Consider the following 26,352-nt stretch of genomic DNA (forward strand, 5'->3'; position numbering starts at 1 on the left):
GTCTAGGCTGATTGTTCATGATAATTTTTTTTGGGGGGTAGATTATAATTATGTTATTTTGGCTACAGAATAAATATATTTTGTCACAGGTCCAAGCTCACACAGAATCCAAGCTAGGTTCTCACAAACAGACTGAAAGCATGAAAAATGCATGAAGGTGACTCAAGGTTCAAGTATATACAGAGCTGAACATGGGATCCACCTCCACCGATTCTAATCCGGGAATCAGTGGAACCCTAGATATTGGAATCCGGAAAAAGCAAAGATCTATAAAAATCTGTCATTTTTTTGAAGTTTTTAATTCAATAAACTTGAGGATCTTATTACAGGATGTAATTCTTATTGATTTTCTGCAATCTACTGTCTAAATGAAAGCATCAATGTCAAAAAAAGAGTATCAAACATGAACAATAGGGAATTCATAAGAGGTTGCAGGAATCAAAATCGGGATCAGGCTCGGCTGATTCCAATCGAGCTATTCACCTACCAATTTTGATTCCTTAAACCATGAGGTGACTAGGGTTGTAGTGGAATCATAAGCTGATTAGCTCATCACTTGGTTAAAGCAGAAGAATTTTGATTGTTGGAAGAGGGGTATTTTTATGCCACTTTTTTATATGAGGGATCTCCCATACACATTTAAATTCAGTAAAACATGCTCCAAGATTTGTAAATTGTAATACAAACTGGCAAACTAAAATTTAAAAGAATAGGCAACCCGGTTTGTGGGGTACTACCCATCCTAATTAGGTCTAATTTTGTTGTGTGGGTTATTCTTCATGCTAGCTTTCAAAGAGGAGAAAAAAAAATCAAACAAAAAGAAGAAAAAAATTACGATCGTTAAAAATATTCAAGTCTGAAGAGGTAAATTACAAAATTGCTACTCACTTTCATCACTTCCATAGTCTTGACACAACGACTGGAGTACATTGCTTGTATCATTGGCTTTTGGTTCCTCTTCTTGTTTGTCCGTGTCTTCCACTTGATTGTTTTCAGTAGGAGGTGGCAAAGGCTTCTTCACAACAGAAATTCTGACTAACGGAGTTTTGAAGACAAATTTGTCATTCTTTGGAGCCTCAGAATCACCAACAGTTTCTGTAAAACAAGGGTAAACACAATGAGTTAATTACAGCACAAAATATATATCTATGGAAATTAATGCAATTTGATTAAATTACCAGATTCTCCGAATAATAATAAATAGCCTTGCCAAAAGATCTAATTCTTCAGGACAGTCTTTTGCCTTATGAATGATGCTCGCTATTTGTGCTCTTTACTGGGCTGCCTACACATTTATTGACTAAAATACTCGGGCAACAGGTAAGTCACCAATTGACATGGGTTTTACCTTCCATCTTTCGTTCTTGCCAATCTATTATTTGGTATTTATCTTGGTTTTGATACTCTTGAACTTAAAAAAGGGCGAACCCAGTACACGAGACTCCAGCCACTGCCGGGGTCTGGGGAGGGTAAATAATGTACACAGCCTTACCTCTGCATTGCAGAGAGGCTGTCTCCTGAGACTCAAACCCATGGCCACTTGGTCACAATGGCGCAACCTTACCCCTGCGTTTTGATACTCTTGTACTTACAATAATACATGCCTAATGACACGTTATTCCCCCAAAAAAATTCAACCTGGTATATCAGTTTTATTTTCTCTTCTTTCTCATTTGGGTACTTTTTGAAAATTTCTAAGGTTGCAATTAGAAAGTCAATCAATTTGCTATTGCCTCCCTCAACGATAATGCAACCATTCAGGTCAGTGAAGTAGATGAGATTGTTGAGGATTGAAGATCAAGACCTTCCCCTGTGAACTCATACTGTGATTTTAACTATGATTAGGAAAACCTGATTTTCCTTTCAAGGCTCGTTGAGTCCACTGAAGATCCAATACTGTCTGGACGGTAGCAAAGGATAAAATCCTTAACTATAGACCAGCTGATCACTAAATGCCTAATCCTGTCTAAGATATGTATGGTTTTAGGTATTGGGATCAGACTAGCTAACTCCGATCCCCTCGATTATTACCTGATTTTTCCTTCCAAACTGGGCCAAACTTGGGTTGGTTCTGCCGAGTCAAATTTGGATGAGTGGGCCCATTCCTGCTACTGATCTTGAGTTTTTAGAAACCCTGAATGTATCCATATTCTGCAGAAAAATCCACGAACCACATGGTCTTGCATTCTGTCTTTGCTCATGAGGTCTGGAATTCTCTTGGGAGAATTGAATATCTGCTGATCCACTTCTGGCCCTTAGGCAAGGCTGTGGGCTTGTTGGAAGGGCATGGACTTTATAGGCGGAAGTAAATAGGTTGCTGGACTCATTCAAGGAGCTGTTTTATGGAGTTTATGGAGTGGGAGGAACAGCAGTTTAAAACTCTAAAGAACCAGACTTTATTATGGAAAAGGCAGGGGGAGGATGCTTGGCGGACCTATGCATGAGATGATGTCTCTTCTATTCATAGAAACTGGAAAATTACTGTGTAGACTTTATTATGGAAAAGGCAGGGGGAGGATGCTTGGCGGACCTATGCATGAGATGATGTCTCAGGAAGTAGAACTAACAATAAGATTATGGAAGTGATTAACAGACAAATAGAAGGTAAACAAAACTAACAGACTAGAAGATTAAAACAAGGGATAGCACGGAACTGGGTTTCAGCAACTACAAGAGAAGATAGAAATAAAAGAAGACATGTCCTGGGAATCACCACCCAAGGCCTAGGTTAGAATCACCACAACAGAATTCTGATTCATCACAGAACTTACGAAAAGCAAAGCTTTCATTCATAGTAAAAATCGTGAGGGGCTCTTTGGCTTTACAACATTTAAATAGCAACTAAAAGCGTACTTACAATAGGAAAGAAAAGTGAACATAGGAAAAATTCTTCCGTTACAATCGGAATTAATATCCACAAGAATAAAACTCTATCTAAACTAACCTAGATAAGTGTCCCACATGATTAAAATTCTATTCTATGTAGGAATAGGAGTTCTACTCATACAAGACTATCCAATCCTTAACAAACAAAGAAGTAATAATTACTTAATGAAATAGAACACTCAAACAAAACTAATAAAGTAAATTCGGTATGCCTACTCCAACCCAGATTTTAGGCCCATAAAAGTGGCCCATTACAATGAAAAACCATTGCACCAAAAACCCAACATGTATAGAACCCAACCCAAAGCTTATTTCCACTAAAACAAGCTCATTTCTCTAATTTATCTGCATCAATAATGCTCTAGTACACACGAGAATTTGGGGATTTTTACACAGCATGGAATTACATAATAGTGACAATTTATGCACTATGCAGTCTGCATCAGATTTACACAATTGTATTTTGAGTTTTGAGATTTATTCAGTTGCTCGGGGACTTTTATGTAATTTTTTTTGAATTCTAAGAGGACTAGCCCTATGGTATGTTATTAAGGATTAGTCATAGACTTGCCTTGCATTAGATGGAATAATTTCAATGGGTCTTAGGAAAGCTATCTAGCTTCAGTACAAATTTAGTTGTCTGCTTTTAACAAAGGTATTTTTAGAGTTAGGATTAGAGGCCTTTATTAGTAAGTCAAAGTACAAGTATGAGCCTTCTATGAGCCAGTTTTTGAGTAAAAAAAAGTGACTGTAGGATAAGCCTTCTTGTTTTGGTCTATATAAATAAATTGACATAATATTGAATAGAATGAAATGGATTATGGATCTCTACGGCTAGAGGTGGTTTCTCACAATTAGGATTAGGCTCAGTTGAGTTGAACCGAGTCATAGAAGGTCCTCTTGGGACATGGTTTGATGGTCAGACCTTCATAATTGATAATTATTGTAACACGCTAAAGGGGGTTTTCCATCCTATCGTGATTTAGTGTCTTGGAGTCCTAGTATGTTTAGAAGTAATTAGAGTTAGTCTTTGAGTTATTTACTTATTTCTTATTCCTATGACAAATATGAGTCTAAAGTTATGTAATCTGATTAGTATAAATAAAGACATTGGGGGGACTGCTAGCATTGATCCATGCTCTCTAGTCAGTCCCCCTTTCTCATTCCTCATCTCTCTCTCTCTCTCTCTCTCTCTCTCTCTCTCTCGGTTCTCTGGTTTACTAATCTGTTATTGTTACATGGTATCAGAGTAGTAACTAAGTACCAGATTCTCTCCGTAATTGCCGTTTTGAGAGTCATTTTTGGATTTCTGATTTGAAGAAGAAACCCTAGTTCATAGAAGAAGAACTAGGGTTTTGTATGGTTTTGATTACAATTGTGTATGAATATCATACCTGCTACTGCTGATCGATTCCTCTATTGCTGAAGCTCTATTGTTGGAGCTCTATTTCTGCCAAACTACCTCTACTTCTACTGCTGAAGATTTCTGGACTTTCTACTGCTGAGACACCCCTGCTGAAACTATTTGATTTCTGGGATTTATTCCTCTGCTGGCTTTATTTTATCTTTGCTGCAACTATTTGATCGAAGAACGAAGACGAAGATATACAGTTCCACCATATTGCTGATGTTATTGCCGTTTTCGTACATGAAACCATCTTGGCTGCTATTTTAGTTACTGCTGCCTGGCTTTTCCCTGGAATTTCATGGTGTCGAATGCTGTATTCTCCGCTTCATCCTTGCAATTTGTCGCTGCCTTTTCCCTGGTTTCTGCGTCAACAATTCCTTTCTCGACTGCCACTGTTTGCCCCCTCTGGTTGTGTCTGGAGGAAGGAGATGATGGAGTCATCTTGTTACCCTCTCCCCTTCTCAACTCCTTACTGCTGAGAATCGTGGTTGAAGATGATGCTATTCCCACATTTTCTGCTTTATTTTATTTCCTGGTTTCCATATATGCCCCTGCCTTTATGTCTTTCAATCAATATCCTCATGAATTCCAATGTTGTGTGATCTTGTCATGAGCAGTTAACCTTGGATGGGAATTGCAGCAACTAGATGTGAAAAATGCATTCCTCAATGGTGAACAGGAAGAAGAGGTACACGCCGTATACCTAGATGTTCCTTCTGATTTTGCTACTCAGAAGACTCATGGGAAGGTAAGCATACTAAAACGTGCCTCTTGAACGGTTTAAAGTAGTCTCCACGAGCTTGGTTTGGGAGATTTCATGGTGCAATGATATCTTTTGGTTACACCCAAAGCAATGCTGATCACACTCTCTTTATCAAGTGATCTGGATCCAAAATTGCAATTCTTATTGTCTATGTGGACAATATTGTGGTCATTGGTAGCGACACTAAGGAAATTACTTGTCTCAAATCGCATCTTGGGAAGGACTTTGAGATCAAAGACCTTGGTACATTGAGGTACTTTCTTGGCATTGAGATTGTACGTTCTACCAAAGGGGTGTTTCTCTCTTAACGGAAATACACCTTGGATTTGTTATCTGAAACGTTAGGGTGTAAACCTTCAAACACTCCTTTGGAAGCAAGTGTTCGACTCTCTAGCAAGACTAGTGAATTGGTGATCCTGTGGATAAAGGGCAGTATCAACGGTTGGTTGGGAAGTTGATCTATCTCTCCCATACCCAACCAGACATCGCTTTTGCAGTCAGTATGGTTAGCCAATACATGCATGACCCTTACACATCACATTGGGAAGTGGTGATGCGTATATTACAGTACTTAAAGTCTGTCCTAGGAAAGGAAATTCTTTTCTCTCCTCATGATCATCTATCGGTGGAAAAGCCTTTACCGACTCTGATTGGGCCAGCTCTACTGATGATCGACGGTCTACATCCGGTTACTGCATCTTTGTTGGAGGCAACCTAGTTACTTGGTGAAGCAAGAAACAGAATATTGTTGCAAGGTCCAGTGCTGAAGCTGAGTTCCATGCTATGTCCCATGGCATTTGTGAGTTAATGTGGCTCCAGGGATTATTGAAGGACCTGGCTGTTCCTACACCTTTACCTATGATGCTTTATTGTGACAACAAATCTGCTATCAATATTGCTCACAATCCTGTCCAGTATGATCACCAAGCATGTGGAGATTGACCGCCATTTCATCAAAGAGAAGCTAGAACAAGGCCTGATTTGCATTCCGTTTGTCAAGTCTGGAGATCAACTTGCTAATGTTTTTACTAAAGGATTAAGTAGTAAAGTGTTTTGTCCTCTTGTGTTCAAGTTGGGCATGTGTGACATCCATGCACCAACTTGAGGGGGGAATGTTGTAATATGGGTTCAAGGGTATAATTGTCCATAGGGTTTATCTTGTGTTGCCCTAGGGGATTTAGTGTCTTTGTACTTCATATCTTATTATAAATAAAGAGTGGGTTATGTCTCACAGACACAAGTCACAATTCCCCAAAACCATCACTAATTAATCTAAAATATGTATTGACAATTTTATGCTGATCGTTTAGGAAACAAAGAGATTTGTCGGCACAGTTTCCCAACAAGACGAGAAAATTTTTATTAGCAATTGAAGGGTGTATGTGCTCTACCAAAAAAATAAGAGAACCCACCAAAACTAAACACTCATTTTTTAGAAAATAAAAAACCAAAGAAACATTGTACAAGCCCCGCACCCTTTTCCCTCCACCCCCCCCCCCCAAAAAAAAAGACCCCAAAGGAAACAAAATAGCAAAGAATGATGTACTGATTATTGAATAAATCGATACAACATTCTTCGAGTAAATGCCTATAAATAATAATCCTAGCTCATTGTTCTTCCAAGAATTAATATTGACAAGAAACATGTGTCGACTGACAAAGTACTGACATTACAATAGGTCTTCTTAAACCTTATAATCAGTGGGACAAATGAAATATGCTGAGAGTTTCCCTGCTTTCTCCTTCTCACAACTTATTTGTAAATAAAGCATTTTATTTCACCTTTTTCTCTATTTTACTCCTATTTTCCTTAATGGCCAAAGCGAAAGCATGCAAAACCAAAATAAGAAACACAAACTGCTTGCTCACGAAGAATCTAGCCTTGCCTATATGGTCAGAATAACTTCCCTAAAAGCTTTGCTCCTAAAACAAAGAATAGTAGCAAACTTTCAACCTTCTTTTTAATACTTTTTGGTGCAAAGCAATCCTTTAACTTCAAGCGTACAAAAATTTCAAAATAGAAAAGAAAAATTAAATAACCTCAACAGTCAAACCAACCTTTAGTATTGAAGCTATCAAAAGTACTGCCTTTTCTCAGCCAATCTGTCGGTTTCCCCACTTCTTCAGAAACTTTTCTCCTCTGCATCAGACATAATCATGGGTTCCCAAGGAGGTAAATGCATAATCTCTCCCAGTAATCGAAATTTGAGTTAAAATATAGAAATCAATATAACAAATAAATATTGACAAACTAAGAACTTTTTTTTAAACTAATGAAGACAAGCTTAAGAATATTTGGATCAGAAGACACCATGTGAAAAGCTGAAGAACTACAAATAAGAACACTACGTGGCATAACAAATTAATAGTATTGTAAGTCTGCATAATTCGAAATTTCGGTCAAAATATTGAACTTTCGACGGTTTATGTCAGTTTGGACCCTGTTACAAATTAAACCACCACTCACTTGACAGGCTTACAAGGTTTCAGTCAAAATTTTGGCTAAATGACCAAACTGTTTTGTTCATATCGCCGAAACAGTACAGTGTCTTATCTAAAATGCCACATTCGCCCAAAATGGTCAAAATTGTGTAATGGTTTCCAATTTTGTGGTACTTAATTTTTATTGCATATTTCAATTATTTTTATTCAATATTTTATACGTAGAATAGTGATGCTGTATCACTTGGCTGGTTGGACTGACATGATAGGCTTTGGAGACCCAAACCAAAACAGAACCGGTCCAATGGTTTTTGGTCCAACAAGGCTTGGAATGAGTTTATTTATTAGGTTATTTATTTAAGTCTTCTATTTTTAGTTGAGTACATAGGAGTTAGAGTTTGAGTTTCATATTGCAAGTTGTTATTTCAGTTTCATAGACTAACTAGGAGTCATGTTATCTTCCCTTTATGTACTTGCATGTAACCCAACAATGGGATAGTGAATTGAATACAAGTTTCAGTTTTACTCTTTAAGAATGTGTGATTGTGCAATCTTTTTCCCCTTCCCCTGCAACACTTTTTCTTTCTTCCATCCGGCCCTCCACCAATTATAGGCTATATAAGAAAAGGATATACTAGGCTACATAAACTAGCAACCCAAGGTCCGTCCGAAGCCAACCTACCACTTTGGGGTTTTTTTCTTTTCCAATCTAACGATTCAAACATGTGTAAACATAATTAAATAGATACAACAATAAATTTCTGGGAAAAATTCCATCACTTGGCCACCAAAATGGCCAATTCGAGTTGACCTGGAAATGGACCAAATTTCAAGCCCATTTCGCAGATTTCAACAGGTATATTTCAGTCTCGACCAAGGTTGAATCCTGCTCAAAACTGAAGTTTGGAACCTTGCCTACGTATATATCTACGTATCAGCTCAGAGCAGCAAATGATGAAAGATCAAATCGAAAATTGAATTATGGGTGAATGCATTGTCAAAAAACTAGCTAAGAATGAAGGATTGAGATGCTAGCATGAAACATAAATATCTCTTGGTAAGATTACAAATTTCAGATGAAATATATTTGTCTTACTCAGAGGAGAATAAAATTTATGACCAAATTCTAATAGGATCTCACAATGACAAAAGATTATGTACAGGCATTTTGAATGTTGATATTGTTGCCCCCAGGGTCTGAGAGGAACAAGGAAATGGGTACCTTGATTTGCAATGGAACATTAAAGACCATATATCTCATAGTATACAAAATAATGTAATCCTAGAATTGAATTATCAAACTAGGAACCAAAACAGGATCTGTTATCCAAAGATGTGTACAGGCATTTTGAATTTATGACCAAATTCCAGGATCTGTTATCCAAAGAAGAATCATTATAGGGTTGAAAATTGGCTAATTTAGGGTTAGGGTTTAGTGGGATTTAGGGTTCTGAGGTAAGGGTTAAGGATAGGTATTATGTTTGATTATTCAAGTGATGATTTATCTTAAAAAAACAAACCAGGGACTGTTGGACAGAATCGGCAGAAAGGTTTTATGAATTCAGGAAAACTAGGGCTAGGATTTGGAATAGGGGAAATTTCAGATTTAGGGTTAATGGCTGGACAGAATGACACCAGCCTTGAATCGAATTTCCCAGAGGGGCAGTAGAGCACTCGGTCCAAGTACGGAGTAGTTCTCACAGCTGGGTTTGGCTGTGAGGGTTGTAGGTGGTCTAAAAGAGGAGAAGAAGAATGGCTAAGGTTTGGATCAGATTCAAACTTACTGGTTGATGATGGTAACACCTTGACAACAGCTTGCTTGAATGAAGAACAGTAATGGTGAGATAACAAAGAACCACCCAGGCTTCTCACCGCAAGGTGTCAATCAGATCAAACACCAATACCTTCAAACGATTCGCCCGGGCTTCCCATCGTAAGGTGTCAATCGGATCAAACACTGATTCCTTCAGCCTTGATCAAACTCAAGACAAAAATCTTCAATAGAGAAGAAGAGTAGCAAAATGTTTTTCATTAGTCAAAAAACATGTCCCATGCTTCCCCCCCCCCCCCCCTCTTACAATTTTATATAAAAGACTCAAAATTAGACTCCTACACTAAAAAGGAAAGGCCTAACCCAATCCTTAACCTATTAGGTAGCCTAAACTAACTAGGAAACTAAAATACTGAAGGAAATAGACTCAAAACATGGCTGGACTTATAGAGTATTAGAGTCCTAATCCAGTCCAACTAAACACTTGAAAAAAACTACTAAATCACTTAAATTGAACCACTGGTTGAACCGGTTCAATTTAAGAACAAAAACACCAAAATAAAACTAAGTGTTGTAAAATGGTCAAGGGTATTTTTGTCTTGCCCCTGTACCTATTCTAGAATGTTCTGTCATCTATTATAAATAAAGAAGGTTGTGATCATAAAGTCACAAGCCATTATTCTCAAATCTCCATATGGTATCAGAGCAGGATCCGAACCCTAATGGTTCTCATCTCGAACCCTAGGCTCTCTTTCCCTTTCTCTTTCTCGATTTCTGCGTAGCAAGCACCAACCAACCACCACCACCGTTTCTCTCTCTCTCTCTCCCTTCTCTTCTCGATTTTTTAGCCACCACCTCCGCCTCCCACCACTTCTAGCGGCTCCACCACTCTCGCCTCTCTCTCAGTTCACCCTCGGTGGTGAGTTTTTCTCCCACCAAGGCATTTTCGACCATTCCATCGTTTGATTTTCTTTCAATCCCAAAAGGTTGATTTTCTCTTTCGGATCCACGTCGTGTTGATGTATTTGTGAATCTTCTCTAACCAGCAACCATAGGTGATTCTGAGATCTCCTCCGTATCTACTGGACAGGAAGGAGTAAATCAAAGAGATCTTCTTCCATTCCCTGCTAGCTCCATTAAATTAAATGGGAGCAATTCTTTGATGTGGTCGCGATCTTACTACCTTGTCGTTGGTGCTCGTGGTCTTTCAGGCTACCTTCCAGGAGTTGTTATGTCTACCACTGCTGGTCCTACCCAAGACAAATGGATGACATCTAATTTTCTTGTGATGTCCTATCTCATCAACTCCATGGATCCTACCATAGCCGAGGGCTATTTACTTCTTGACACTGCTGCCAAGATTTAGAAGACAGCCAAAGACAATATTCTCAGATCGGTAATACTGCCAGTATTATGAACTTCACCAAAAAATCCATGCTACCAAACAAGGGGAGTTATCTCTTTCTCAGTATTATTTAACCCTGCGTAGCATGTGGCAACTGTTAGAATTTTTATGGGTAATTTACCGCTACATGTGATACTAATGCTATTGCCTTTAAAAAATGGGAGGATGGTCTTCGTGTCTTCAACTTTCTCGTAGGGCTTAACATTGAGTTTGATCAGATTCAGGCTCATGTCCTGAATCGGGATCCCTTTCCCACAATTGAGCAGGCTTATACCATGGTGCAATCAAAGGACAGTTGTCGTAGTGCCATGGTTCACCCAGTTTCTCCGGAACGATCAGCCCTGTCCACTAGTTCTCAAAATTCATCCAGTGATGTGTGACTATTGCGGCAAGGAACATCATACCCGTGAAAAGTACTGGAAATTACATGGGCGTCCCGCAGACTCGGGGTTGTGGGCTGAGTCGCCCCTCTTCTGCCAAAGCACATCATACTTCGTCTGAAGACGCTGCTGCTGACCAATTTGTTTCTCAGGAGGTTCTCCATACCCTGCGTAGTTTAGTGACTTGGTTGGACTCATCTCCCTCGTCGGCTCCATCTACTGCTTCGGCCAACTCCCTACCAGGGAACTCTAAACAGCCTTCTCCTTCTTTGTCTGGCCACCCAAGTATTCCTTTTTATGGACATAGTTCCTTAGCCATATTTGTTCCCTAGATAATTGACTCAGAGGCTACTGACCATATGACTGGATCTTCCACTCAATTTTCCCAATACTCTCCTTTGTCAGATAACACCAAAGTTCGAGTGGCTAATGGTTCTCTCTCTTCTGTTTCTGGGAAGGGCATGATCACATGCACTCCATCATTGTCCCTCTCTTCTATTTTGCGTGTTCCCAAGTTTTCTACAAATTTACTTACGATTAGTAGCCTTACAGAGGATCTAAATTGCAAAGTAACTTTTTTTTTTCCTGATCATTGTCTATTTCAGGACTTGGTGACGGGACATACGATTTGCAGTGGTAAGGTGGCTGGTGGTCTCTACTTGCTTGATAGTTCCCCATCAGCATTGGTATCCCAAGCTACTCTCCAGGGTTCGTCTGCATCTGCATTGGCTGAATTACATTGGTGGCATCGTCATTTGGGCCACCCTCCTTTAGGGATTGTATCTGTTTTATTTTCCAGCTTAGTGAAGAATTGTAACCCCAACACTTTTGTTTGTGATGCTTGCTTTTTTGCAAAGCAAACTCATGCCATTTATCCTATTTTTAATAATCGAAGTTTGGTTCCTTCTAGTTTTAATTCATTCTGATGTATGGGGTCCTGCCCGTTGTGTTTCTACTTCTGGTTGTCGGTGGTTTGTCACTTTCATTGATTGTTTGTCATACCACTTGGGTATACCTAATGCACCAGAAGAGTGATGTATTTTCTTGCTTTCAATTGTTTCACAAAATGCTCCAAACCCAGTTTGATGTCAAGGTGAAGATCCTCCAGTCTAACAATGTGAAGGAATACACTGATGGTTCTTTTCAAGCATACTTGTCTACCAAGGGCATTATACACCAGACAAGCTGCGTAGACACTCCAGCTCAGAATGGCGTCGTCGAAAGGAAGAATCAGCATCTCTTGGAAATGGTCAGATCTCTAATGTTCGCCATGACTATTCCCCCTAGTTTTTGGGGTAACGTTGTCCAGTTGGCAGCTTGCCTTATCAATCGGCTCCTTCTAGAGTGTTGGCATCTCGCTGCCCTATTAAGTTTTATTGGGCTCATCGAAATTTGTGGTGTCTCCCAAAGTTTTTAGGTGTGGTCTTTGCTTGCAACCACCATGGTCATGGAAAATTTGATCCCAAAGGATTGTGCTGTATTTTTCTGGGTTATTCTGCTACCCAGAAAGGATACAAGTACTATCATCCTCCCTCAAGAAAATTGATTGCGACCATGGATGTTGATTTTCGGGAGCCAGAGGCGTATTTTCCATGTAATTTCCCTCTTTAGGGGGAGTCTACCAGTGAAGAGGAGCCTTTGATTACTTCTCTGGATGTACCCACGGTAAAAGACACATCGGTTGAACTTGAGAATGGAATAACGGGGCAGGAACAGGAGCAAACTCAAGTCTAGGGGGAGTATGGGTACTCTGAATTACCTTGAAGGTTTTTACTTGAGGAACGTGGCATAAACAGAAGCAAGTTGACAATACCAACACCACTGCACCTAACCCATTGTTGCTTCCTAACCCAGCTTCCTAACCCAAGTTCTTCACCTATTCCTCCTGGTAAGTCTCCTTTGGATCCTAATCTAGATTTACCAATTGCTATTTGTAAACCCCATAGAACTTGTACTTAACATCCCATTTCTAATGTTGTTTCTTATGACTCTATTTCTCCATCTTTCCATAATTTTGTTTCCTCCTTGTCTTCTGTTTCCATCCCTAACACCTGGCAGGAAGCAATGTCAAATTCAAGATGGAAAGAAGCAATGAATAAAGAAATGAGGGCATTGAGAAAAAATGAAAATTGGGACTTGGTGAGTCTCCCTCCAGGAAAGAAACCAGTTGGCTGCAAGTGGGTCTTCACAGTCAAACATAAGGCAGATGGAATAGTGGAAAGATATAAGGCGAGATTGGTTGCTAGAGAATCAGAGGATTCACTCAAAACATGGGATCGACTATCAAGAAACCTTTGCCCCTGTAGCAAAGATGAATACTGTCAAAGTCATCATTTCTTGCGCAGCTAACCAAGGCTAGGATCTTCAACAACTGGATGTGAAGAATGCCTTTCTTCATGGGGAGCTTGAAGAGGAGGTATGCATGGACATTCCTCCTGTCTTTGCTGCTAGAGAAACTTAGGGCATGATATATCACCTCAAGAAGGTTCTATATGGACTAAAACAGTCCCCAAGAGTTTGGTTTGGTCGTTTCCATAGAGCTATAGTGTCGATAGGCTACAAACGAAGTAACGCTGATCACACTTTGTTTATCAAGAACAGAGGTCCGCATATTACAATATTGATCGTTTATGTGGGTGACATTGTAATCACTGAAAGTGCTATTGATGAAATAAGGAAATTGAAGACCTATTTGGGGACAGAGTTTGAAATCAAAGATCTAGGAAAACTCAGATATTTCCTTGGGATCGAGGTCACTCATTCAGCTCAAGATATCTTCTTATCACAACAGAAGTATACCCTTGATCTGTTATCTGAAACAGGAATGTTGGGATGTAAACCTGCAGATACTCCTTTGGAGTTGAATACTCACCTAAAAGGTAAAGTGACGCAGGCGGAAAGGTTCAGATCTGTAATAAAGAGATCATATCTAATTTATAAGGAGATTAGGGATAGGATTTAGGGAGAAGATGAGGTTTCAAGATCAGATTCTGACCTTGATGAAGAGAGAAGAAGAGACGGGGGAATGAGAGGGAGTATCGTGAGAGAGAGGAGAAGAGATGAGATTGAGAGGGGGAGAGAAAAAAGAGAAGATGTTGAGGAGAGGGGAAGGGATAGAGGGTGATCAATACACCTGCTGATTTCCAATGAAATCCAACATTTGATTCATTTTTCAAATCTTTTTTTTTTTATTGTTGGATTACATGAGTATATAAAGAAAATAAAAATGACTCTTGGACTCGAGCATTAATCAGCTAGAAGCTAACTCCCATAAAGCATTAAATTATCTAGAAATTAATACCAAGTAAAATTAATTACTTACACAAACTCTTGGACTCCTACATAGAAAACTTAAAAGACCCAACTAGAAAACTGAAAAGTTTAATTCAAGCACCTAGAAAAAGAAATCAACTCATTAACTAAGCCTAGGAAAATGAAAGGGCACATTAAGAAAATTAAACTCAGGTCTGGTGGCTCTTTGGAGTCGACTTCATGGGCCCCACCAACAATAATATCGCAGGGACTAACCCTAGCTAGCTTAACCCACGGCTGTGCTTGGTCTTGGGCCAAAAGTGCCCTACATTATAAAGATGGAGATCTTGCGGATAGAGGCAGTTATCAGAGACTGGTTGGTTATTTAATATACTTATCCCACACATGGCCCGATATAGCATTTGCAGTTAGTGTGGCGAGCTAGTATATGCATGATCCTCATTCCACTCATCTAGAAGCAGCATATAGAATCCTAAGATATTTAAAGTCCACTCCCGGAAAAGGTGTTCTTTTTTCTCCTCAGCGTCACTTATGAGTTGAGGCCCACACTGATGCAGATTGGGCAGGATGTCCGGATGACAGGAGGTCTATCTCGGGATATTGCACCTTTGTTGGTAGGAATTTAGCGACTTGGCGGAGCAAGAAGCAAGTTGATGTTGCCCGATCCAATGCAGAAGTGGAATTTCGGGCTATGGCCCATCGTATTGTGAGCTCCTTTGGCTGCAAGGACTCCTTCATGATTTGTGTTCCTGTTAAAGCTGCCTATGCGTTTATACTGAAATAGCAAATCAGCAATAAGTATTGCTCACAACCCCGTTCAACACGATCGTACTAAGAATATTGAAATCGATTGTCATTTCATCAAGGAGAAGCTAGAGCAAGGAGTAATATGCATTCCATTTGTTCAGTCTGGTGATCAATTGACTGGTATATTTACTGAAGTATTAATAGTAAAAGTTTTGCACCTGTTGTTAGCAAGTTGGGCATGTTTGACATTTATGCACCAACTTGAGGGGAAGTGTTGTAAAATGTGTTCAAGGGTATTTTTGTCCTAGGGGTATTTCTGTCTTTGTACCTATTCTTGACTGTTCTCTCGTCTTTTATAACTAAAGGGGCGGTGATCACAAAGTCACAAGTCATTATTCTCAAATCTCCATACTAAGTACAGAATTAAAATAGCTAATCCCGTATGGAACCCTATTACCCATACTTTAGGTCTATAAATCCCAACATGTATTTAACCCAACCCTAGACTTATTTCCAAGCAAAGAAGCCTAATTTGGTGATGAATCTGCATCACAAAATAAAAACGAGATATTGATGCAACAGCTACCTATTGGTAAATAAAACAGAATCAAATTGGAAACCCAAGCCCAAGTAGATAAAAAAAAAAAAAAAAAGCACCCAAGGCTTGATTTCAGGTATGAAATTAGTTGTGGGCAAGTTTAAAATTTTGGATTTGTGCACACAATTCAATTCAAACTCAGCCGAAACCAAAATATTTGAAGCTTCAGTAAATTTTATTTATAACATTTCGTTTTGATTTCTTGCACAACCGAAATATTTCAGTGTTCAAACCATGACTCGTGGAGAGGTCGGAGGAGTTTAGGTGAGTGCTTTAGTAATTTAATTAAAGAACAGGTAATTCTGTAATTTTCTTTTCTTATTAATTAGTTCAGCAAAGTCTGTGTGATTAGAGCTTTAGTCATAAAAAGTTCTTTTATTTAACATGGGTTATTTTCATTTATCCACAAACAGTTCTAGTACAGTTATGCTTTTAAGAGAGTGAAGTTAGAGTTCTATCAATAATAAGATTTCTGAAAGAGCTGTGGCATTTTTTATGGTTGGAAACTGTTTGTTTTAAAGAGTTATATCTGTTTACAACTTGTGGTGACTGGAACCTTTCCTTTCTCTTCAATTGACCCCTTCTTTTTTTTTTTTTTTTGGTTGAAGACCCTTCTTTCGTTGTCCCTTCCTTCCTAAATGATTCCCCTTTTTCCATATTCTGCTGTCTTTATTTCATCTTCTACCTTCTTTCTCATTTTCTTTGGTTGCATCTCTTATTAGAGAGATCTCAAAAGAAATAACTTCTTGAGAAAGAAAATTTTTTCTTACCAGCAGCAACAGAAAACTAATGCCTTCAATTCACCTAAATGTGGGGCAGATGTTTGACAAACAAAAAAATCATAATCAAGGAAAGGGAGAGGAGACAATACCTTGGAATAAACTTGTGATGACGTCCCACCATCAGTTGAAAGCTGATTTAAATCATCATCATCATCAACGTCGTCATCGTCGTCGTCATCGTCATAGATTCTTCTAACATAGTTTTTTGAACCCTGGATAATATTATAGGACAAAAAAAGTGAAAGCAATCCATGTGAGGAGAGGACATAAACAGCAATTCCAATAGCTGCAAAATCTCCACCAATAAATAAAAGCAGTTAAATAAGATGACGAACTAGCAGAAGATGGACTTCATAGTCTAACCTGGGAAAAAATTGACTTTATGAGTTCTTCATCTTCTTCTGCAAATCTCTTCTCCTGTCAAGCACATAAATAGTTCAACAGAATCAGCCATTCCAAGCTTAATTCAGCACTTGAAAAGTACCATCAACAGAAAATTAGTTTGACAGCGAAACAATAAATTATTCCACTTTATCAGTTATCCCAAGTATATATGAGTTCCAAAAATATCCAAAGTTTGTCAGGTTTCACTTGGGGCAGGGTAGACGACGAAAGGGCTCTGCACCTTACCTCATGAACTCAAACACTTTTTTTAATGGATAATCCAGTTTTGTACATCAAAGGCACATGTACAATGGAATCCTAATTTAAAGAGCCATGATGACAATAAGATTCCAATTTACATCATGGAAACATAGTTCAATCGCACCCTAGTGATAAAGGTGTGGTGATGATCATAAAAGATAAGGAGACTGATGCAGTTCCATGTGCCTGGTTGGACTGATAATGAGTCCCAATCAAACCACTGAAGTACCTAAATCTTACACCCAAGACAAGTAACTATCTCCAAGTTTACTTCCACCCCAATATAACCTTTTCCCTTTTTCACCCTTGGGTTTCTGCTGCAAAACTATTTGTCCTCTGGAGTAAAGCTAATTCCTACCCCCTAAACATAATGGAACCCCAGCACTACTAGACCCACGAAGGCATACATAACCTCTTCTAATCTACCTCTAAAGAATTTTAGGGCATCAATTTTATTGAGCTTGGTGATCGTTGTTAGAATCTTTCATTGCTCCTTGCAAATATGTACAGATTGTAATTCTTTGTATAGACTCTTTTGTACTTATTGCACTTAATTGTACATGCCTTTACCTTATCAATTAAATTTACCTCCTCCCCCCCCACCTTGCCCGCCCACCCGCCCACAATAAATCTCCTAACAACCCCACAAATACCGGTATGACCTAGACTCTCCAAGAGCCTCCTCACACCTTTATACAAAGGGGGGAAAAAACTCCGCAGCAACCAAATCACCCTTCCAAAAATAACCATGTCCAGGTTTAGCTTATTACTTGCATCCACTACAAATCAATTCCTAGACACAGAAGTAAAGCCAAGACCTCTATCCAACCCACCTAATGGAATCCTTATTTTATTCCCAATATACATATTACTGCATTTAGATAACTTTACCTAATCTTCTCCTAAACAAGTTGGATTCCCATCCCCATTGAAAATCATCAAAGCTGAGCTTCATGTTTACTCTGGAGAACATACATAAGCTAGTTTGAGTTGAATTCTGCTCTAGTTGGAAATTGCAGCTTAACCACCAAGAGCAACAAAGTAAACGGTGAACAGAACTGAATTGCAAAACCCTGATATTATTTCTAATCCTGTTTAAGCCTACCAACATGAGGCCTGCTTATAGTCCGAAGTGTACCAGACTAATTATGCAGATGTTGAATCCTAGTTATGTGTGCAACGGTCAGCCAGTACATGTAATATCGTTATTCCTGATCCTGTGAAAGAATTAGGAATTTCTGAATTAAGTTCAACATACAGATGTTGCATTTTTCCTCGGGCTTCAAGGTTAGATTTCTGGAGTAGTTTTATATGCATAAATGAATCTGAATTGACTTAAAGTAGACAACAGCACCATCATACCTTTTCTTCAGTCGTGCGTTGCAAAGCCTCAAGCATCGCATCTACACTCACGGTTGCATGTCTAGACTGGAAAAAAAACAGAGCAAAACTTTGTTTTAGTGAGTGCATAAGACAAAATGAAATCTGTTAAGTCAGAGAGCAGAGCATAAAAGGGCATCGCCTTCATGCATTACGATAATGGACCTATTCATTAGGCATTTGGCTACTTAAAGGGCCATTACCCAGTGCTGATACCACCTATGCAAGGTTGTGGGAGGGGTGAGTTTTTGGAGTCAGTCCTAACTTTTGGCATTTTTGCGCAAAGTGGCCGCCCTCAAGACTTGAACCTGGGCATTTTCCCTGGCAACCTGAACCTTTTACCATTGCTCTAAGAAATGGTCCCTAGGCATTTGGCTAGTTCGTAATCCAAATCATTCACCCCCAACTGGAGCTTCTAAACCACACGATTATGTGACATGAAGTGAATATACAGATTTCGAAAATATGTAACTGAAACATACCTTCATGGACTTCATTTCATCCAGTGCTGCAAGAATGTCCATCTCTCTTTTTGAATCTAAAGTTCTGTTCTCCAAGGATTTCATTGCATCTCCCTTCTCTTCATCATCCCTTCTCGTCTTCTCTTTTTCAACTGCCTGAATAAATAAATAATAATGGATTAAGAATGAATCCTTGAATTTAATTCCAGAAATCAGCCGAGGATAAATTGATATTAAAATTATCCATATATCACAAATTGGTTAATCACCTCATCCTCAGCACGCCAAGGCTCAAAATTGCGAGTTGCACCAGCCTCAACAACATAATCTGAATTTTGTGGATCTGTTTTCATTGTCAGTTCAGCAGAGCACTTGGTGCATTTGAAGTAGAACCGGAATATTTGGATTCCCAAATATGTCTGCAAAATATTTAAAAATTTAGTTTAGAGGATTATAGGTTGAATAGCTGACGAACAAGGGTAAACATCAACGATGTGCTGCATGAGACACTAATTATCCCCAAAATTAAAATGTAAAAAAAGATTGATAAGTTAAAAGTAATCTAGCATATTGCATTGATTTTTAAATAGCTAAAATGCCATATCATATCATTTAATTCACCTGAATACAGCATATTATTCTAATTAGAGGCAATGAAGACCAACACTAATCTTTTAAAATGAAAACAAATCATATCTGAGGTGATCTCATTAACTACTAAATCTTCCATGACAAATGAAAAACATAACTCTATAAACTCAAAACATGATGGAAGCACTTCATTTATTTTATGCATCAAACTTGTGCTTTATTTCCATGAAATATGTATTGACTCCGCATTTCCAATCAAGTGGCAATTACAAGGGGATGCAAATTTATCCCAAGCTGTCCACAGGGGCATCTGAAGAGCTAGGAATGATCAAGTGTTCAACAACTACGATAGATCAGTCCATGTGGTGGCAAATAGAGTCAAGTACAATCTCCTATGGTTAGCTTCTTCCTGCTCTTAATTTTGAAACGTATCTTCCAAATTTTAGTAATCAGAGGGATTCATCATTGGTGCAGTAATAAGATATTTTTGAGGATTCTATCTGCTTGAGTAGTTGACTTGACTGCCATCTTTGGCATGTAGTCTGTACAGCTTAGCCTTTTTTCTTTTATTAATAAATTCGTTCTTTACTTAACAAAGAAAATAAAAAGGCTAGTTTCGTTTTTTTTCAAATCCTCTTGGCCTACATTCAATCCAGCAATTGATTTCCCGACTCTTGAGTTGTATAATCTGCAGCTACAAGAATCCATCTATTCTTCATGTGGTCTTTGATTCATTTCACAAAAACGTAAATATAATTCTGAATTCAATTGTGCCTTCTTATGCAGGCAATTTCTTGGATTAGTTCACCATATGATTTCTGAATTGAATAATATCTCTCTGCTAGCTGGCTCCTCTTCTATTTGGAATGAGAAATATACTCACTCTTATTTGGTCACTATCAAGGTTCAAGATTTCGGTTTAAACAGGGGTTTTGACCCTGCTCAAAACCAAAATATACCACAGAAATGGCACTGAAATATGGCACAGAAATGACTGAAATGGATGGAATACACCACTGAAATGGCCGAAATATGGTCCATTTTGGTTAAAAAATCAAAACAATGAAGACTCCTCAATTTGCATGCCATTTCATTTTGACAAGTGTCAAAACCAAAATATTACATTGAAATTCCGGTATTTCAACCGAAATTTGAACTACGGTCACTATGTTTTCCCTATTGGATGTTAGGTCCAAATTCCCTCAAGTTAGGTGTTGATTTGGTATAGTTCGTTATTGCTTCCTCCCTACTGTTTTCATGCCTAGATATTCTCTTTAGTACTCCCTCTGTTACACATAGACAATCCTCCATCCCTTTTTGGCATCCCCAAATTCTTTGTCCAATGTCCACCTCACAATGAAGTAATGGGATTTTTATTATGTTACTATTCTGCCATCTTGCACTGATTAGCACATTAAAAATTACCCAACTTGAGGAGAATGCAGATAAGCAATGGCAGGGCAATATTGAAAAACGTGTAATGCATTAACCACTCTTCCCAAAACTTTGGGCTTTTTCAGAGAGGATGGTCATAGTGGGGACAGATGGGAGTATTTCTTTTCTCCTCCTCAGACACAAATCCTTTGTGATATTCTCAATGTTTTGCTTTAATTGCTTCACACCCTCAACCATAGTTGTCATAGCGTTTGTTTTTTTCCTGTGACCATATAACTCAGCAAAAATCAAGATTCGTCCAAAACTCCCTTGATGCAGATCTGAAGACCTACATCCGTAGGAAGAAGTCCAAGTGATAGTTAAATAGTTGCTGTTTTGTTCTCCATACTTAGTTTATTTTGCTGTCTTTTGTTTAGATTTAATTCAACTGAAACCTGATCCAAATTTGGTCCATCTGTGAGTTTAATTTATCCTATTTAGAGTCTTAGTGTGTTTTTTACGTCTTTAAGTTGGGTCCACATCTCTCCACGCATGGGAGAGGTTGTGTTCTGTTTTTGCAAGTCAGCTAGGTGGATACTAGTCTGACTTGAAGTTGCTGGCCTTAGGCCTAAATAATAAAGAAATCATGGGAAGCTCATTACCCATGAATTTTATTGAAAAACAAAGCTGTTGCTCTGCAACTTGTCTTCCCCAGCGAAAATTTGTCTTGTGTTAGATCAAGACTGAAGGAATCAGCGTTTGATCCGATTGACACCTTGTGGCGTGAAGCCCGGGTGGATCGTTTGCTACTCTTCTACATTCTCTTCTGCTGTGCTATTGTTTTGGAGATCAGAAATGAAGTCACTGCCATCAACAAGTCTAAACCAGAAAACCTGCAACTAGACTTTTCCCCTTCCAGAAGATTGCATACTACCTTTTTTTTTTTTTTGAGAGAGATATTTCTGTCCAGGCCAATTCAGCCATCAGAACCTGTTGAACTTTGGATTGAATGATCTTCATCCCTATTCATGGACTCGATCCAAACTTGAAGAGGCTCTGAGCACTTGATCTTCAAAATTTTAAGTTTCCTCCTATTCTTCCCTATTCCCAGTTATACACTGCTTTCAGCCCTTCTAGCCTTAGCCGATTCTCATCCTACCCTCTTATTAAGCTACTGCTTCAGCCTATATTAAATCTGAGATCAATAGATTAATATCACTTCCTCAAACCTAATCTCAGCACCCTAATTGCCATAATACCCCCACTCCTACCACATCTAGGAGTCACCTATAACCCTATTTTCTGTTCATCCTATTAGACTGCAATTATCAGCGAGCCATTCATTCATTATATACCATATCTGACCCCCATTACAGTCCCTTCCTTTTACCTATTTGCTTGTTATCCTAATTCCCCTTACTTTGAAGCTTCCTTTGATAGAAAGATATTGTTATTGGCTACTGGTTTGAGCAATAAAACTCAGTACAACATTGTTCCTGCACCATTTCTTTTATAACTACTAAAATTTGAAGTTTCAATTACTAACTAGTGTTCTCATTGAAACTAAAAATACCAGAACTTAGAAGCACTGTTGCATTCAAATGGCTACAACAGTCAAGAAAAAATGAGCCGGTAATTTTAAGGATCTGTTAATCTCAGACATGGATAGAGAGTTTCGCATTGGCCTAAAAGACCTCAAAATGCTGACATCTATATATGGTTTATTTAATATAGAACTGAATATATGCTTGACAAGTGACTGTGATACAAGTCCAACTTGTCAACTTGTAAGGGAAAGAGTGTGAAGGAGGGAGAGGGGGAGAGAGAGAGGTATACAGTCATGTTCATTGAATAAATTGATTTGTATTATTTTACTGTTAGTATCAGTTACAAGCATACAACATTGTGAGATAATAATCCTCAGGATGGTAAAAATTAATAAACCATGTGATGATATATAATTAAAAAACTTAGTTACCTCCCCAATAACATCTTCTTTCCTCGAGTTGAACTTTGTCCCCTTGTATATATAGTTCCCACAAGTATTACAACGAATACTCATGGGAAGCATCATACGCACTTTGATCTGCTTGTCCTTTTGCTGCCTCCGACGAGGAAGTTTAGAGGGATCAAAATCTGGTGGGTAATATTTATTCAAAACCTTCCTCTCTCCCATCTTTGCTTCTCAAAAATAAAGAAATCTAGCAGACCTACAACCAAAAAGAGGAGAACAGGGAAAATTAGTTGTCCATCCTTGATTTTCCCCAAAGCATTTGCAAAGACATGTTCCTATACATCTAGCAACTTCAACAAACTAGCTTTCATTTTTCAGATTCAAACTTTGAATAGGAACTCCAACAACATTCCAAGTTGAAGTTATTGCCTGAAATTAATGAAAGCCAACTGTAATAATAGATTTTTCATATTGTTAATTAAATATTCCCAAGAACCAGAAGTGTATGGCTATGTAGTTTTCCTTTAGGTCTGCCCCATTTGTTTGTCAGGGAGTGTGAGGAGGAAAGTTGGGGGATTGAGCCCCACATGTTGAAGAGGTGAATGATATGGATAGTTAAGGATAGTAAAGTTGTAGAAAAATGTAACTTTTCCACTAAATTACTTGTTCGGTTGGCTTGGGAAAGTTACCCTTTACCACCCCTTGGCATGTTTGGATATAAATAGCAGAAAAACCAAGAGAATCAGAGGTGCGATAAACTTAATAAATAGTAGATATTGGAGATCCAACTATTAAAAAAATACACAGGAATTTCAATCTCCTATCCAAATTAAGATCAATTTCATGAATCCCCAGAAATAAAAAATACAAGAAAACACAAAAAGGTGAAACAAGAAATACATGAGGAATTATTTGATTCTCTCACCAGCCACTGAAAACCCTGCTGTGATTCACAACATCAAAATCCCAATAATAAGCCAACAATTAAAATTTGAACCCAAAAATATTCCAGAGCATCTACAGTGGCAAATAAATTATTATATTTTCTCTGAGATTCTGAAGTTCAGGAATCGAAGTATCCAAACCCTTTAACCATCAAGAATTGACAGGACCGTTAAACATCAAGATGGCTTCATGACTTTTCAAAAACCAAAAAGAACTGAAGACCGAGAATTTAGGAAGAACTGAATTTAAGTAAAATGGGTCCTCAGGATACTCGACAATATTTACTCTCGAGATTGAACACACGTTAGCCAGTCTCTTTGTCTCTGGTCAGTATTCAAAACACTCAATTGACTTCTCAGGGCTTCTAATAAGCTTTAGAAGCAGAAAAAAGCTACAGTATCAATTGAGGAAGAAGTGGATGAGGACGTCAATGTGAAAAGAAACTAAGAACAAAAGGAAAAGGAAATACAAAATCGTAAATGTTGGACAGTAAACGTTACAGGATTCCACCAAAAGTTCCAATGTGTGTGTGAGAGAGAGAGAGAGATGGGAGGGCCTAACTGAAACGAGTTGGAAGAAACTCAAACCTCTCTAAAGAAATCAGAGAAGAATCCCAACGACTTGCGTTCGTTTGTCGTATAGAGCTTGGCTAGGGCTTACCTTCAAGAGAAGAAAACCCCAAACCGATATAGAGTAGAGAAGCTCACAGACGCTAGAGAGCTCGGCTAGGGCTTTGAAATCATAAGCAGAAAAAAAAATTTATTTCAGAGGCTATTTAGAAGATAACCAGAGAAAAACCACGAAGGAGAAAATCAGACAAAAGATTTTCAACGACATACTAATGGAGAGAATCGGAAATACCTCGACTTAGCAGAAGAAGATACCAACCGTGGAGATGGCTCCTGAAAGTAGAAGATGGCTATCGACCGTAGGAGATGCAGCGCCTTTCCTTCACTTCCCTGCAAAATCCTATGATGGGATTCTGGAGACGAATTGGGTAGGAAAGACAATCGACCGAAAGAAATCCCGACTTGCAAGCTGCCCGACAAGATTCCTACCGCCATTGTAAGTTGTATCCAACAGGGTTTTAAGAATCGGGAATCGGGAATCGGGATTCCGCTCGATAAATCTGCTCATTTGAATCGGAATCAGTCTTGATCCCGATTTCACCGATCCGACACGGTCAAATCCTATAAATTCCTAGTTTTCAGATTAAAGGATCAATTCTAAGGTTCTTGAGCACCGATTCGGGCCAATTCTTTATTTTGGTAGAACCGATTTGGGCCAATTCCGATGTGATCCAGGTTGGCATCGCCAATGACCAATTCTGTGTTTTTATAACTTGAACCAAACACATGAATATATCTTAGGGAAAAAGTTTTCTGTCTGGGAGTGTGGCCTACGCCAGCACTCCCATGAGTTTATCTCTCTTCCCCATGTGAAAAGACACCTCTGCCTCCTTGTTTTAAGGAGGATAGGCCACATTCCCGTACAGAAAACTGCTTCCCTATACCTTATTGTGGAAAAATCGCCACACTTTTAGTGGTCATCCCCGTCCGGGTTTAAATCCGGATTGGTTCAAAATCGATGGAAATCTTTTTTCTTCTTTTTTGTGAAACAAAATCGACGGAAATCAATATATACATAAGGGGTAGGGGAAGAAAGAACATAAAGTTTAAATTACAGTTTGAGATTTCTTGATAATGGTTTATCTGGCTGCGATCAATGATCCCTGAGAAGCACGATACAAAATGAAAAATGATGTTAGAGGGTATGGTGGGAGGGAGAGAGAAATAAAAACACACAAAAGAGGGGTAGTCGGGTAGAGGAGCAAAGAACGCAGAGATAATACCTGGTTGAGATTTCTTGATTATTTTTCTTCTGCCCGTGATCAATGATTCCTGAAAGCACAATACAAAATAAAGAAACGTGTTGGATTTTGTTCAACAAGACATGAGAAGGGACAGGAGGCCCGGAGAGAGCCCGGGAGGGACACTGAAGGATTTCTTGAAAGGAGTTCTGAAATTTTATCGTTTTATCGGAATTGTGAAACCGATCACAACTTGTTTTTTTAAAGGAAAAAACAAAAAAGAAAGAAACCTGTCACAACACGGAAAGGGATGAATTCTTGTTAGGGAAAATATCATCCACACTCTTCTAAGTTTCTTTAATATTAGTCAAATCCCTAAGTTTTGAAAAATGATAATTCCCTCTCTTCCTTTTTAAAGCTTCTATCAACCGTATCCTAAGTGACTAATTCCGTTAAAAGATCATATGAAAAGATGATATTTCCTTCGTCTCTAACCTCAATTCTTTCTTTTTTGTTCTTCTTTCCTCTTCTTTCTTCTTCCAGTAGCCATGGTCACCACCACGACCGTATCCACCACCACAGTTGTATCCACCACCGCCACCCTCACGATGTCCATACCCATTATTGTCCTCCGTCAGAATAAGAAACAAAAGCCATAGATTCATCAAAATCCAGCCCAGATTGAGAATAAGCAACAGGAGCTTGAGAGAGGCATTGGGTCTGTGTGTGGAAGAAGC

General features: G+C 38.6%; 1 protein-coding gene across 3 annotated transcripts; it reads right to left on the reverse strand.

Moving 5' to 3' along the window:
• Positions 1-821: 821 nt before the first annotated feature.
• Positions 822-25,970, reverse strand: LOC122640107 (splicing factor YJU2-like). 3 transcript variants are annotated; one of them, XM_043833239.1, is made up of 9 exons: positions 25,959-25,970; positions 22,885-23,116; positions 19,211-19,360; positions 18,963-19,097; positions 18,463-18,528; positions 16,819-16,872; positions 16,545-16,667; positions 7,116-7,197; positions 822-1,095 (listed from the first exon to the last, which is right to left on the reverse strand). In XM_043833239.1, the coding sequence occupies exons 2-9, from the start codon at positions 23,080-23,082 to the stop codon at positions 881-883; spliced, it is 1,023 nt and encodes a 340-aa protein (XP_043689174.1). In that variant the 5' UTR covers positions 23,083-23,116; positions 25,959-25,970; the 3' UTR covers positions 822-880. The 3 variants fall into 3 exon arrangements, with proteins under 3 accessions (XP_043689174.1, XP_043689172.1, XP_043689175.1); XM_043833237.1 differs by lacking the exon at positions 25,959-25,970 and adding an exon at positions 24,091-24,246; XM_043833240.1 differs by lacking the exons at positions 16,819-16,872; positions 25,959-25,970 and adding an exon at positions 24,091-24,246.
• Between the last annotated feature and the right edge of the window lie 382 nt (positions 25,971-26,352).

Source organism: Telopea speciosissima, chromosome 9 (genome assembly GCF_018873765.1).
Source record: "Telopea speciosissima isolate NSW1024214 ecotype Mountain lineage chromosome 9, Tspe_v1, whole genome shotgun sequence".
NCBI lineage: Eukaryota > Viridiplantae > Streptophyta > Magnoliopsida > Proteales > Proteaceae > Telopea > Telopea speciosissima.

Bases quoted from the DNA above. Each gene is read 5' to 3' on its own strand.
- LOC122640107 (XM_043833239.1), bottom strand. From the start codon at position 23,082: ATGGGAGAGAGGAAGGTTTTGAATAAATATTACCCACCAGATTTTGAT. The intron at 16,873-18,462 runs GTATGATGGTGC...TGTGCTTGACAG, and splicing joins AACGCACGACTGAAGAAAAG to GAGAAGAGATTTGCAGAAGA. The intron at 1,096-7,115 runs GTTGGTTTGACT...CTTGTTTTACAG, and splicing joins TGATAGCTTCAATACTAAAG to AAACTGTTGGTGATTCTGAG.